Source organism: Anguilla rostrata, chromosome 18, assembly GCF_018555375.3.
Source record: "Anguilla rostrata isolate EN2019 chromosome 18, ASM1855537v3, whole genome shotgun sequence".
Classification (NCBI taxonomy): Eukaryota; Metazoa; Chordata; class Actinopteri; order Anguilliformes; family Anguillidae; genus Anguilla; species Anguilla rostrata.
In genome coordinates this window covers 9855096-9870628 of record NC_057950.1, presented here as the reverse complement: position 1 = coordinate 9870628, position 15533 = coordinate 9855096, and the positions used below count along the sequence as shown (strand labels likewise).

At 49.3% G+C, this 15533-nt stretch overlaps 1 protein-coding gene across 2 annotated transcripts in view; it reads right to left on the bottom strand.

Moving 5' to 3' along the window:
• Window positions 1-69: 69 nt before the first annotated feature.
• The window catches only part of LOC135244607 (regulator of microtubule dynamics protein 2), a 32774-nt gene continuing 17310 nt past the window's right edge, over window positions 70-15533 (bottom strand). For both annotated transcript variants that reach the window (XM_064317041.1, XM_064317040.1), the window contains exons 6-11: window positions 7028-7103; window positions 5897-5974; window positions 5044-5142; window positions 3093-3146; window positions 2790-2870; window positions 70-1645 (exon numbers count right to left, since the gene is read on the bottom strand). In XM_064317041.1, the coding sequence (XP_064173111.1) occupies window positions 1592-1645; window positions 2790-2870; window positions 3093-3146; window positions 5044-5142; window positions 5897-5974; window positions 7028-7103 (442 nt within the window). In that variant the 3' untranslated portion in view covers window positions 70-1591. The remainder of the gene's footprint in view (window positions 1646-2789; window positions 2871-3092; window positions 3147-5043; window positions 5143-5896; window positions 5975-7027; window positions 7104-15533) is intronic.

Sequence of the window (15533 nt, the reverse complement as noted above, 5' to 3'; positions counted from 1 at the left end):
TTTGGAACCTGGAGAGAAAATGCGTTTATTGTTATGATTACTAGAGTACACACACACATACTCAATCAGTAATTGTGCAATGTGAGCTTTATTGCAGCATGAATGCTTTTTAAAGAAAAGTTTTGGTTTTAAAGATATAAAGTTTTGAGATATAGGGCTATAAGTACTTTGTAATTTACAAGTTCATTTACATGAGTGTGCATACCCCTAAAATACGAAAACTATGTACATTCATGAACTTTAACATAAAATGTTAAACCTTCAAGTATTTCACCCATTGGATTTCAGAACAGTAAAGTAATTGGTCTCAATAAGAATGAATTACAGGATATCAGTACAAACAATAATGACAAAATGGTAATCCATTAAAACCACCCCTCCCCGTGCAACACAATTCAACAGACAGACCAGCAGGTGTAAGGTTACTAAAAATTTCAGACATAATTCCCCTAAAAACCCTAATTTAAAATATTTAAAAACATTCATAAAAATCTGGACAACACAGCTACTTATACTTGCTGCATGACTCAAATCCAGGAAACATGATCCTTTCATAAAAGTAAACTCTGAAGGGGAGCGTATCAGTGCCTCTGATCTTTCTTTCTATACAGTATAGGCTGCTGATGTTTGACTTCTGTCATAAATTTAAAACATCAATGATTCCCTGTCTGTCTGGGCGGGAGGAATAAAAAATAAAATAAATCACCTCCTTGTGATAGGCCAGAATTCCTGGTGAATGTAATGAGCTGAGTATTTGTGCTACATTCTCCCCCCCTTCAGCTCGCCTCAGACATAAAACTCACATCAACCAAGCTTTATATGGGGATGCCGGCCCAACAGCTCACAAACAGTGCAGGGGAAATAAAACATCAGCTGTTAAAGGTGAGCTGCAACACACCTCTGATCTGAAGTACCACACAGACTGTCCCTAAAAGGGCTGTCTAGCAGCCAAATGGGCTCACTGGAAAAAAACAAACAAAACAAACAAAAAACCAAACAAAAAAACTCAAATGACAACAGTGGAAGGTGAAGGGAAGGAGGGGAAGAATTTCACAAGCCAACACCAACCCCCGGCCTCCTTTAGGATGCTCTGGGGAGAAGAACCAGAAACAGGAGGCCATTGTGCCAGGAGTCGGAGATAACACCAGATGGTATGGAGCCAATCTCTTTCTCTGGTTCTTTCTGTCCTTCTGTCTTTTGTGGACGCTGTAAATGGGAACGAACCACGGCACCAGTTCCCAGCCTGAAACGCCAGCAGACTGTAGGGATGATCCGGCCGAACTGGAATGACCATGCCAATGACACCAGAGAAGCGTGGTAGTGTTTCCTCCAGCAGCAACAGATCTTAAAGGATGCCCCCCCCGAGCATACCAGAGCACTGCGTCCACCCTTATCCATCCTGCATTCGCTAACCAGCGCTCTCCAGCCCTGTACACAGAGCACCTGCTCCAGAAGGGCCCACTGTAAAACCGTTAAAAAAAGAAAGGTAATGCTCTAAAAAAGACACTGAAAGATATGTAGTGTCCAGTAAAGGTCCCGAAATTGCTGGTGGGGGGGGGGGTTGCCCCTCCCACAGGGGGGAACAGTGTCCTTATGCACTAAGTGACGGAAGGAGAGAGCTGAGCTCATTCTGGGCCTCCTCATCCTGAGAGAGAGAAAGAAAAAGAGAAAGAGAAAGAAAAAGAGAGGGGTGCGTGAGAGTGTAGTATTGTACCGTAATGACTACAACACAGGTCTGAATCTAGTGTTCTGATGACTACAGCACACTACATTGAGTATAGTGCTCTAACGACCGCAGCACACTAAATTTAGTGTAGTGCTCTAATGACTCCAGCATACTACATTGAGTGTAGTGCTCTAATGAATACAGTATACTAAATTGAGTATAGCGCCATAATGACTGCAGCACACTGAATTAACTAGAGTGCCTACACGACTACAGGAGACTACATTGAGCCCAGTGCTCTTGCTCTAATAAGTACAGCACACTGTCCTGAGGATAGCATCAAAATGACTGCAGCACACTGCCTGGAGTCTAGTGCCCTAATGACTGCAGAACACTGCCTGGAGTCTAGTGCCCTAATGAGTGCAGCACACTGCCTGGAGTCTAGTGCCCTAATGAGTGCAGCACACTACCTGGAGTCTAGTGCCCTAATGAGTGCAGCACACTGCCTGGAGTCTAGTGCCCTAATGAGTGCGCAACAGAATGTCCCGAGTCTGAGGTCCAAAAGACTGCAGCACAGTGCCAGCATTCCCACACAGAAGCCAGGAAATCCCCCATGGGAGTCAAGCTCAGACCTGTCCGTTTGTCTCACCTGCTTCCCTCAAACAACAGCGAGATCCAACGCTGTTACACGCTTAATTACAGTCATTTCACAATCAGTGAATCAGCCAGTGGAGCAGCTGAGATCATGGGATACACACAGGGCCTGTGAGGCCAGTGCTGCTACATACAGTGCGTCCCGGGTTTACGGTCAGGTCTGTAGGCCAGGTTCAGATCCCACCCTACAGTCGAGGCTGCCTCATAGTCAGGGTTCTAGATCCAAGCCCACTGCCAGAAGTATACTATGCCAGGCCTAAGCTGAACCCAACAGTCAACTATGTTGACGGTTTTGTAGTCATTCATATGGCTGGTCTCAATTTAGGTCTACAACCAAGCATTCAGCCTGGCCACTCTAACGTTAGGGCCTCCACACCCTGCCCAGTCAGACCTGCAAGCCCGGGTCCAATATCTGGGCCCGTTTCGCTTCCAGCCCGCTCGGCGGCAGCAGTGGGCCGCTTTTACTCACCTCCTTGGAGACGGTGCACATGGACATCGCCGCGTTACACATTTCCAAGGCCTGTCTCTTTTGACCCAGGTCTTTGTAACACTGGGGAGAGACCAAACCACAAGCTTCAGACGAGGAACCAACAAAAAAACGTCCAGTTTGTATAAGGCGACTTCCACACATCAACAGGACGTCACGTACAGTAATAGTACAGTGCATGTGTTAAACTATAAATGTCATGTGGGAGCGGGTTTGAGTCCCACCCATTAAACAAACTAGGCTGAGGCAACTGAAAAGGTGCATGCAGTGGAAGGTCTCCCTTACCTTGGCTAAAAACACATAGTTGCATTTGGAATACTTTGGGTGGATTTCCTCTACCTGCAGGACACAACAAACACACAAACGAAGATGAGTGGAAGCAATGGGGACTGACCGTAATGACCGGATAATAAAAGGAATCCCAGTTCATTTGTTTCCGTTTCACAGAAAAGCAAAGAGCACGAGGCTCCCCGTGGGTTTCCCCTGGGCTGTGAGCGCACCAGCAGCTGTGTAGTGCTGCCAGGGACGGAGGAAAGCAACGCCAGATTAGAACGCGAGAAACCACAGAACACACACACGCACGCACTTGTACGCACGCACACACACACACACACACACACACACACACACTCACACCGACTTCCCCCTTTTGAGGGAAACTTTAACCATGTGAATTCCTCATGACCTACAGCATGCAGGGTACGTGCGGAGTACGTGCACAGGATCGGCTTTAACGGCTGTACGGGGAGAGTAAAGCATAGGCTTCTCAGTACCAGCAATAATGACAGGACAATGGGACAGAAAATTACATAAGCATACCAGCTGCACCGACAGGCACAGAACCCCCTAATAAGTGACCCCAGACCATGCCCCCCCAGCAGGTAAACCCCCTAATAAGTGACCCCAGACCAATATATATATATATATATATATATATATATATATATATATTCATATTTTGTGCAACATAACTGCAAATGTGGGTAGCAAGGTACTGCAAGGTGAAAGAAAATGACACTCTTCATTCAAATTCAGTTTTGCAACTTAGGGGGAGGATTTAGGTGATTACGAAACTCGCCTATTTGTGAAGAAATGGTAACTGTTTGTCCAAGTCAAGGACAAATGTCGGGACTGCACACACAGGGGGTAAACCCCTCAGAAGGACTGTATGAAAAGGCAACCTAGGTTACCGCAGTGCACCTTGGTCCAAACAAAACGCTGGACTTTGGCACTGGCACCCAGTAAGCTGCAGCTTTTAAAGAGAGAGAGAGAGAGAGAGAGAGATGAGACAGAAGTGTACGCCACTCATTTCAAATCCAGCCCTGCCTGCAGATGTTGGACAAGCCGCTAAAACGTGTTTGCTGAAGCCAGACAGCCTTTTTTCAAAGACCTCAGGCAAGGAGCAACAAGTCACAACACAAACCACTTAAATAAAATTGATGGGTAAAATATACAAGTCGTGAGCTTGCATGGGAATCCTGGCCAGGAGCCATTTCATTTCTCTATATAAACAGGCAGGCTGGGAGAACAGAGTCTGGGCCCTTTGTAAATAACTGGGGTTTGGCTCTCAAAACCGGTGGCTGGCACACACAACCCGGGCACAGATCTCCGCTGGGCACGAAGCGCACAGCTGTGAGGGGGGCGGGGGGGTAACATCTGGACGTTCCCGTTCTCAGTCCCGGGTTCCAGGAGGTCACCGCCTTCAGGTGTGCGCCCGGGAATGGGTGAAATCACCACGTGCGCGAAAACAGATGCGCTCGCCAGCGTGTATGCGTGAGCACGGGAAGGGTTGTGCTTTCCGACAGGCTCGCCGCACATGCATAACCACGTCCACGGCTCAGGGATCAGGAGGAGGTGAACGCTCCCTGCAGTGAGCGCAAGCCTAAAGAAGGCTTAAGGCCTACGGAGCCTAACACTCGATACGTCCCACCCGAGATGTGTGTGTGCAAACAATCAGTGTGGGACACACACATATACACACACAAGCACACACGCACACACACACGCACACACACACACACACACACACACACACACACACGCATGCACGCACACACACACATACACACGCACACACGCACGCACGCACACACACACACACACACGGGAGTAGTCCAGGATACTGGGAAACAGTAGAACTGATAATATTTCAAACATGTTGGTCTACCTGTGTGTTTGAAACAGGAACTAAACTGTATCGCCGGAGGGCTGGCTGAGAGGCGGAGGAGTGCAGTACCTTCAGGAAGTTCTTGAGAGCGTCATGGACGCTGGCGCTGGGTGGCTCTCCAAACAGGGTCGCGGCGACTTTCCTCTCGATCCACGACAGCTGAGCAACCTGCATGCAATGCAGGAACGCAAATAAAACGCAAGCAAGAATGCATTAAATCGGCCCGTATGGAAGATCAATAATCTACACCCTTTCCCATTTTGATTACTTTCAGCTCGCTGCTTTTTGGCTGTTTGATCTAAGCTCTAAATATTTGTGTTTGTACGTGTGTCAGAGCAACATTGGAAAGTTAGTCAGAGTTTCTTGATCCAATTGCTGGGGACCGAAGTTTTTAGGCGATGCATGCAAGTGTGTAAACCTGTCGCCGCCACTCCACACTGCTGCTCAATGCACTTGGAATCAGGTCTCTCTGTTGGTTAGTGCTTGCCACAACTGGGCTTGTCACTCAGAGGTTGCCGGTTTAAATCCCAGCTGGAGCAAAACTCCACACCCTTGAGCCGAGCACCTTAACCCTCAAACACATGTCTACCTATATAGAGGGATAGTGCAATTAAGCGGTGTACTCTGCTATTAAAATGAAAATTATTTACTTTCCAATGGCCTGTACTCAGTCAACATTCGCCCAAAATGCAAAGGTCACCACCTTGTTGTTTCAGTTTGACCGATTTGAGCTCGTTTTCAGAATTCGCCGCCCTGTTTGCGAGTGTAAGAGTTAAGCGTGCCGACCGAATGTAGGTCAGGCTCTCTCTCTGTTGACGGTTGTTTTGGCGTCTCCCTGAGCTGGGGCGGGGAGGCGCGGGGACGAGGCCGCACGGGGGCTTATGGGAGGAGCGGCGCTCGGCGCCCGGGCCCTGGCACTCACAGCGTAGCACCAGCGGCCCAGGAGGTAGTAAGAGAGGGGGTCCTGCGGCTTCAGCTCGATCGCTTTATCCAGATGATCCTGAAAAAAGCACGGGGGGGAGGCAAATAAGCGAGGGGGGGGGACTGTTGGACACACACGCACACGCACACACAACAGCTGCTTCTCTCTTACCTGTTCAATCCTGTGTCACAATAACCACAGCTATTTCACAAACATTTCCACACAGGCACGCACGCACACAGAGACAAACACACACACAAACACACACACGCACGCACGCACACATAGACACACACTCAAATGGAGAGACAGACACACACACACACACACACACACAGACACACACAGACACATAGAAACACACACACTCGCACACAAAGAGACAGAGACACACAAGCACACACACACTTTATAATAAGGACCCACTTGCTGTTTTCCTTTCCCCTCTCTCCCTCTCTTACTTTCTCTTTCCCCCTCCCTCTCTCCCCTTCTCCACTTCCCAGTTCTTCTGTCAGAGTACTGTGCAGTTTCAGAGATATCTGACAGGGGAGATACACGCTACATGGAGCAGCACACCAGCCGTACTGTGGTGTCTTCGGCCCCTCCGTGAGCAGACGGCAGATCCTACACCCCTGGCCACCGCCACACCGACACGCGGCCAACGCCCCTCTCATCCCCCCTCGAGTTCGTAACGAACGTCATTTCAGCTCAGCTGTCCAGGCTGAAGCGCAGCCTGTACACGGGACGAACAGGCACACTCAGGTAACGCACAGACAGGACAAATCGTGCTTCAAATATTAATACGGCAACTCTGCAGCCGACGCTGGCGCGCTGGCGCTGGCTTCGTTTGGCGGGCGTTCTCCCGAGCGTCTTCAGGAACAAACAGGTGTCGTGTTTTGAAGCGGACCGCTGGAGCCAAACCAGGGGGGTGGGCGTCTTACAAATTAGGAGAGGCTCATCTGAGGCGGAGAGGAGCGGGGAGCGCGCTCTGCGCTGTTGACGTTCGGAAGGCGATTCATCCTTTTCGGGGAGGTTGTGTAAGAAGCAGCCCAGGCAGCGCCCCGGGCTCTAAGTGTGCTGGGAAAACCCCGCCTTGCCTGCGCTGTCAATCAAACTGACAAAAGCACGCACCTTGAAGAGATAGCCGTTCTTTATCTTATTCTGCACGCTCTCGTACTCCGACAGGAGCCCACATAGTATGGCGTACCTGCAAAACGGACAGAGGGAGGGAGAGAGAGAGAGAGGGAGAGAGAAGGAGGGAAGGAGAGAGAGAGGGAGAGGGAGAGGGAAAGGGGGAGGGGAAGGGCAGAAGAAAGGAGAAAAAAAAAGAGAGCTATAAGGATCACATAAAAGCCATGTTTAAGCTGGAGGAGGAAGAGAGAAAAAGAAAATTAGGACAAGGAGGAGGATTCCGTTCAAAGCCAGGTTGAAGTTCACTCCCGGCCATTGTTCTGAGATTATGAATGGGAGACGGTGAAAACATTGCGTAACACATAAGCACACAGAGAAACACACACAGCAGCGCAGCACGGGCCGCTGTCTGTACAACACATGGGCTCATATACTGTCAGGAAACTGTGTGTTTGTGTGTGCGTGTGTGTGTGTGTGTGTGTGAGTGCGTGCATGCATATGTGATTAAGAGCATGTGCGTATGTTTATGATGTGTGTGTGTTGTGTGTGTGTGTGTATGTCTTCTTACAGCTCGTGGGACTGCCTCCATTCTGCGTGTGTGAAATCTGTGGAGGTGAGAAGTGATGAAATGTGAACAGACTGAATTATCCCACCGAGCGAGAGACTGGGGAAGTGAAAACAACAACAGTGGCCCAGTGATAAACCAGCACCAATCAGCTACTCTGCCTTTCAGTCTAAAAGGACACAAATGGGCTGCTGTGTGATGTTAACCTCCGGGAACAACGTAGAGCACAGGTCAAAGGTCAAAGGGCACAGGTCAGAGCCACAGGGTGCAGACCTCTCCACAGAGGTCTCCACAGATCTCTGGCTTCACCTTTCATGTGTCCCAACAGACTTCCTAAGTTTTGCCATCATTTAACGCGCTTGTTTCACCACTGTCCCAGCAGCCTGTGATGAATGTGTTTTGTGCGTGGGGCTGTGGGGGCGTTTTGAGGAGGCGCGCAGCGTGGAGCCGTGGGGGCGTTTTGAGGAGGCGCGCAGCGTGGAGCCGTCTGCGCTGTTGAGTGATGCCTGCTGTAAGGGGGGGAGAGCGGGCCGATCAAAGCCTCGTTCTCCCCAGATGCTATAATCCTGCTGGTACTCCGTGTCAGACAGCAGCGGGGCGCACACACCTTTTATGCAAAGAGCGCGGGGTGAGAATGTCATTATGACAGGGGAGAGGGGGCGTGTGTGTGCGTGTGTCTGCGTGCGTGTGAGTGTATGAGTGTGCCTGAGTGCGCGTGTATGAGCATGTGTGTGTCAGTGCATGCATGTATGCGAGTGTGTGCAAGTGTGTGTGTGTTTGTGTGTGTGTGCTTGTGTCTGTGTGTGAGTGTGTGTGTGTGTGTGTGTGAGAGTGTATGAGCATGTGTGTGTGAGTGCATGTGTGTATGTGAGTGTGTGCGAGTGTGTTTGTGTATGCGTGTGTAAGTGTGTGCGAGTGTGTTTGTGTGTGTGTGTGTGAGTGCATGTGTGTAATGTGAGTGTGTGTGTGTGTTTGTGTATGTGTAAGTGTGTGTGAGTGTGTGTGTGTGTGTGTGTGTGTGCGTGTGTGCGTGTGTGTGCGTGAGAACGTGCATGTGTGATTCTCCCCCGAGCGCATAAAAAACACATGCAGATTGCACTGCGGTGAGTCACACGTGTGGAAAAAGGCCCACAGCCTCACAACTGTGCAGCAATCAAACATGTAAACAGGTGGAAGAAAAGATCCTGGGTGTGTGGAGTGCATTCCCAGCTGCAATGTCTGCGCAGCTCAGCTACAGGACTGCAGAGTGAAGAAGAAGAGGCAGCTGACCAGCACGCGCTGCAGAGGAGAGCAAGCTCTGCGCTCTTCCAAGCCCATGGCCGCACGTTATATTCACCCAACCGCTGACAGTGCGCAGGCAAAACAGCTAGCTCAAAAGCATGAGCGCACAGTGAGCTCTCTGTTTGGATTCTGACAGGCCATCTTTTCAATAAAACTGGAAATTGGGTCTTTCAGTGAGCTGAAGCACAGTACACCACATACCGAGGACAGCAAATTATCTGCATCTCATTTCCTGCTATTTTCTCAGGCCCTGGTGACACGCTGGACAGTGATAGGCCAGTATGGGAAATGTGAATCCAATCAAGCGGGAGGATGGTGGTTGTTTCCCCCCCTTTCAGCACTGGTTTCACTGACAGCCATAAAAAATAAAAAAATTAAAATAAAATAAAAAACAATGCAGGAATAACCCGGGCGTGCAGTAACAGGGAAAGCCCAAAGTGACCCGAACGGGCCTCACAGGGGGCTTATTTTAAACCGCCGGGACTGTGGGGCCGTTGTCTGTGGGGAGAACACTGCTCCACTGTTAGCTTCTCGTCCGGTCTTTGTCGCCGGCCTCTGCTGCTGTCCGCGGCTCGCCGGCCGACACAACGGCCCCTCTGTTGGGGAGAGAGCGCCGGAGACGCCGGAGACGGACCCGGGCGGTGCCGACAGAACCGCGGGAACCCGGAAGGTCCGCCCGCTCCGACTCACGCGCTCTGAGAGGCCGACGGAACCTGTCAATCAAGCAGACCTCGCTCGCTGCAGCGCGGCTCTCACAGGAAAGGCCTCTAGACGGAGGAGCCGAGACGTCAAGTTGCCCACGAGTGGCTACAACGTAAAGAGGCCCGCAAAGCAAACACACAATGCCAATATCAACGACCACGCAGCTACTCATACGAACGCGGTTAAAAACCCAGCGCAAGCAACTCCAGGAAGACACACCTCCCCGTACATCTGAAAACAGGCAATAAAAGAAGTATGCAATTCGTTTGGCAGGCCCATACATCTTTTATTTGACGTCATTCGGAGTGATAAATCAAGCGAGACGAGGTTAGAAACAATGGGGACGCATTCCAGAGGCTCATAGTCACAGCTCAGACCTCCATCCCTGCAGGAGCAGGAAGCGGCTGGGATGGGTCGCCAGTCATGTGGTCTCTTCAGGAGTGTTTTCTCCAGGGAATTCCCTTCCCTGGAAGGATCTCCTGTGGTTCCACCAGGTGTTTGGGTGTTCCTGGTTTGCTGGCTGTGGACCCTGATGTCCCTGTATGAGCCCCAGGGCTGAGAGACCCTAACCTGGCCCGCGCCTTGCCAGGGAGTCCAGGGTCCTCTGAGGGGCGCACACTTTGCCCAAAACACTCAAAAAGGTACTTCGGACCCCATCCCGCTGAGAGGGTTCTATAGTCACTGGACTTGGTCCTCCACCAAGTGATGGCGGTCCGATTTACTCAGCCAGCTGATCATGGCGTTTGCCTTCTCAAACAAACTCGGGTTGCCCTCGGGTACGTTTATACCGCGAATGCCTAACAGCCACGCGGACGATGGAAAACACGCTTAATGATGTTATTATGTGTGGACGTGCTGTCGTCATGCAACGGCACAAAGCTCAGGCAAGAGCCCTGTGTGTGACTAAACATGCACTTGTCAGATTTAGTAGGATGCAGTATGGTATGGTTCTTCAAGTGGCAGTAGGCAATTAGGTGGTTATTTCACATACTCATGAACATTCTATGGTTTACACCTAACTGCCACTGACACTGCAGACCTTGTGTGGGTCCATTAAAGATAACCAGCATCGGTGAGGTATTCAGCATTTCGTAACTGTAGCCAACTGCCCACCTTTGGACCATGACACAGCTGTATTCCAGCAAGTCATAATTTACGTCCATCCGTCTATGGAACAGACCTGCAACTTAATAAAATCGTTTCCTTGTACTCTATACCTGCACACATGATGGCCGAAAGTTTGCGCTGTACTTTCATTTATAAATATGCAAGTACACAGGACCGTCAGCAAAGTTGTTAGAGCACAATCCCTGATCCGCAGATGACCTGAGGTAACATTAGGAAAGGTTTCTGCCCCCAGAACGCCTGGCTGAAGACCAACGTTTGAGGCGCGCCACAAAATCTGAACATTTCAGTGCCCGAATCGGTAAGAGACCAGGCGAAAGTAGAACGTGCAGAACACCGCCGCGTTTGAGTGGGCACTCTGGCTGAGGCGTGTTAAGGCACACCCTACCCAAACAAGTATCAGGGCAGGGGGGGGGGGGGGTTCTGATGCTTTAAAACTATAAAACTGTACTTTTATAGATAAGAAGCGATCAGGGATCCTGAACACCAGGTTCACAGAGAGATGTGGCCTGCGCTGCATTCCTTATCACAGACATCAGCTCATTATGTAAAGCTTATTTTAGAGAGGTGTGAAAAGCCCCTGCTCTATCCAGAGAGGAGGGGGGGGGGGGTGTGGTGGGAGGCGTGCCCGCCTGGGGCTGCCTTCTCTTGTTTTGGGCTCTTTGCTCGGTAACTTTAGTTCCTATCAGTTTCAATAGGGGGGGAAAAGAATGGGCGAGAGTTAGAGAGAGGAAGAGGGAGGGAGGGAGGGCGGTTGGTTCTCCAAACTAATGCACCGCACAATGTTCTGTAGGACCGTCCTTTTGGGTCACTGCGTACACCTGCTGGAACGCCCACCCGATTAGCCAAACACAAAGAGGGTGAAGAGTCAAATGTTCGGCAGGGACTCAAGACTTATTTAATCCTTTTTTCCAAACACTGAGGGCTAACAATAGTAAGGAAGACTGCTGCCTAGGACAAGCATTGTTATGCAAAAGGGTGAGGTGGAATTTCAATTCACGGGCATCCGTGTGAGCATGTGACTGTGTGCGTGAATGCACGCGTGAGCTCATGTACTAGACCAAAACTTGAGATTAGAGACCAACTGCAATTGCCAGCAGCACTTTGATGGTGCAATTGGTGAGCGGCTTCCAAGGAAACATCAGGCATTCCGGTGGCTTGCATTATGAATCACAATTAACAAGGAAACTAAATAAATAAATAAATAAAATTAAAAAAACACCAGGCCTCAGTCACACACCCCACCTACAGCATCTGCCAGAACACCATTCACAAACAGCAAATGTTCAACTAAGCCCTGTTTCCTCCAGGATAGAAACAGACCACCATCCTCCATAATCAATATAAACAACATAAAATTCTTTCCTATCGAAATAAAAATTATATTGATACAGATAGCAAAAACAGCCAGGCTACACTCTTTAGCTCCTTTTCATTTCATGGTGGTTCACACTGACCCGTCCGCTGAGAAATCTGACCCCTTAATATTTGGAGATGGGGTCACATTGACCCCTAATCAGGCATTCGTGGAGCAAACGCTGCGGGATAATTCAAGGACAGCTAAAATCAGTGCGGGACAGGATGTGAGGATCAGAGAGTAAGCATACAGCTTAACACCCCCTTTTCAGATCTGTAATCAAGGCTTCAATCATCACAGAGCCAGCTGCGTCCATGCAAACACACGGTAACACACACACACACGCACATGCACATGCACACATGGACAGAACACACACACATGCACGTGGACAGGGCACACACACACTCACACACGTACACTTTCACTCCCACTCACTCCCTCAGGCACTCAGAAGGTCACTGAGTCGCTGCCAAGTGCGTTTTCAGAGAAGACATTCTGACCTGATACCGAGAAGTGGGTTGTGGAATTTTGTGTGAACCCCCCCCCCCAGCGAAGTATCCTTTCACTGCACTGGGGCATCAGTTTCTGCTGGGTCCACAAGGAATACTGCCCCCCACTGGCAAAATAACACTCCTCGGCTGCATCCAAACTGAACCCTATTCTCTCCTGAAACCTATCCAGACTGAACCCTATTCAGCCTCATTTGAAGAATCACAATGTGGCTGCCAGAGGAGCAGCTCAATCAACCCCGCAGTGGGTGCAGGGGTTAACCATGCCGTCATGCCACCACATTCACATTGCTCATCTCACTCATCACCTTTACTCAAATTGTCTTTATTCCTTTCCCACAGCGTACCAATTAGAACGGCTGATTGGTGCAATGGGATTTTTGGTGTGGGACATGGGGGGGGCGGCAGCCAGGAGAGGACCACGGGGAGAGACACACACGGCCTTCTCGAAATTTCATTCCTTCAGCGAGCAGAACTCTGTGCAGAGAATTCACTAAAAGAAGGAGCCAACTGAAAAGAAAGTGGACACACCCTAAAACACCAAACCGAGCACAGTGTTCCCGTCCATCAGCGGGAAAGACAAACTGCCGATGGAACCCTGCAAGGCTAAACGGCTCCCCTGACAAACGGCCGAGAGCTCTCCAGAATAACTCCCCACGCAATTAACCGGCTCTTAAATTTTACGGTCTGTTTTTAAAAAAAAAAAATGTTGGAGGAGAGTTTTAAGAGAAAACCGCACATGGTACAAGATCGGGCGGAAAGGCATGAGAACTAAAGCAAGCTTCGGTGACTGGTTTACGCAGCGGAGAGGTTTGAAAGGCTAAAGAGTGACAGCGTTAGCCGCCGCTCGCAGTTCTGCGACACAGAGGAGGGCTCCGCTACATCATTACCAGGCACACGGAGACACGCTCGTGTGTTTCTAAAGGAGTTTGGAGAGGGAAGGGGATATCGTTCAGGAGATGAGATGAGAGCACACCGTACAATCCCCACTGCTGTCAGACATGCAACACCACCTCACTGCTTTAAAACCCAGGGTCTGAGTCTTCACAAAGGCTTTCAGAAAAAATAAACCACCCCTGTTCTGATTTACACATCTTTGACACAATTACAACAATCTATATTGTACTGAATAGCATGCCTTACATAGACCCATGATATACTAACAGTTCTGATGTGCCTCCATGCACCAGTGAGTTAAGCAGGTACACCACTGTTGTCTGCAGAGGGTGTTTCCTATTTCATATTTCAAAGATTTATTGAGAAAACACAGAGTGATCTCGTACAACTCTCACTCCCAGAGGCAGTAATTGTTTTTTTTGACTCAAAGAGAAAACTTTTGGCCCGGCGAGTCATTACTTAGGCAGAATCCCAGCACTGCGATCATAAATCACAGGCTCACTGCTGCCGCTGCATTTCTCGACTCAGTAATTCATGCTGGCGTGTCTAGCTGCTTCCCATTTCCGTGCCGATCGCACACGCGGACCACATTTCCCAGGGAGACCTGCACTGACTACGGATTCAGACTCCTCCCATCTACAGGGCACACTTTCTGTAACTGCCTGTGGTGTTCACACTGTATTCATGTGGATGTTTGATTAAGCCCATTTCATGTTTCCCTGTCTGTTTTCATTTCACATTTCCGAATTACAGGACATCACAGACCTGCATAGAGAATACAGTTGGATTTATGATTAAATAATGATAAGAATTCACAACGTGCTGAAAATCTATATATACGTTTGCTGCCTTTGCTCAAATACACCAGAAAAGCAGATAAAAATATCCATTACAGGTTGTAGCCTAAATAAAAATAGCACTGTTACAGAAATTCTGTTACATGCTATACTGTACTAGGCACACACCTACCAAAGTGCAACCCCAGGGGCCAACAAATCAGCTCTAGTGTATAGAATCTCAATAACGTTCCCGTTATATGAAATATTATCCTGAAATATGATCAATTAAAAAGCTTTTCTTGTAAGACAGCACCACGCAATTCAACGAAATTCAACATTGCCTAGGCACTGCCTTTTTGGGCTCCAAGCCCAGGAATAGCAACATCAATAAAAATACCTGGGACTCTATATAAACATCGTTTCGCTACCTGAAATGAAGAGATGGTACACGCTGCAATATTATTGCAGGGCCGTCAGGTTTGTTCCCCCCCTCATGTATCATGAAAAAACATGATACTATCACATCACATAAAGCCATGAAATCAGGACATGGCAAGCTACCTGGAGCCCTGGAGCAGAAAAGAGAAACCAAGCTGCACAGAGTTCCCACACATTAACAGGGCGTGTGTCTTCACCGCGTCAATCAAGCGCAATCTCTCCGCCCCCCCTTTACTGGCTTCACTACCGGCTGACCGGCTTGCTCGCCGTGGTCTACCGCCTGACCAGCCCACCTTGCGCTACTCTGCTGCCTATGTGGTGCGCTCAGCTCTGTCTGCTCGAATTGTGTTCTGGGGCAAAATGGCTGCTGGTCATGACCCAGGTGTTGCGGACAGCCATTGGACTATAAAATACCACAATCATCAACCTGGGGTGCCAATTTCTGTCAAAACTGTGTAGTTATTTCTTTTGTTATCTCTAGTGGCTTTACCCATCAAGATGAGTTTTTTGTGAAGTGCGAAGAGTCTAAGCTTTACAACGGTATATGGGTAATAGTGTTGCACCTTGAATCAATGACAGATAAAAACAATAACTTAAGACAACGTTCTTGCAAGACGCCGGCGTCTAATTTCAAGGCCACCGGGATTCATGGGTTTAACTGAGAGCGATCTCAGCACAGCAAGGGAGTGGCACTCACACAGTTCCAGCACGGGTGGAGTCCACATTGCACACACCACCCTACCTCAATTTTCACTGCCACCCCTCCCCTCCCCTCCTCCACACGTCCCATCCACTCTGACACAGTTACACAACGTCGTCGCCGTACACAACAAAACACACACAGACAGCA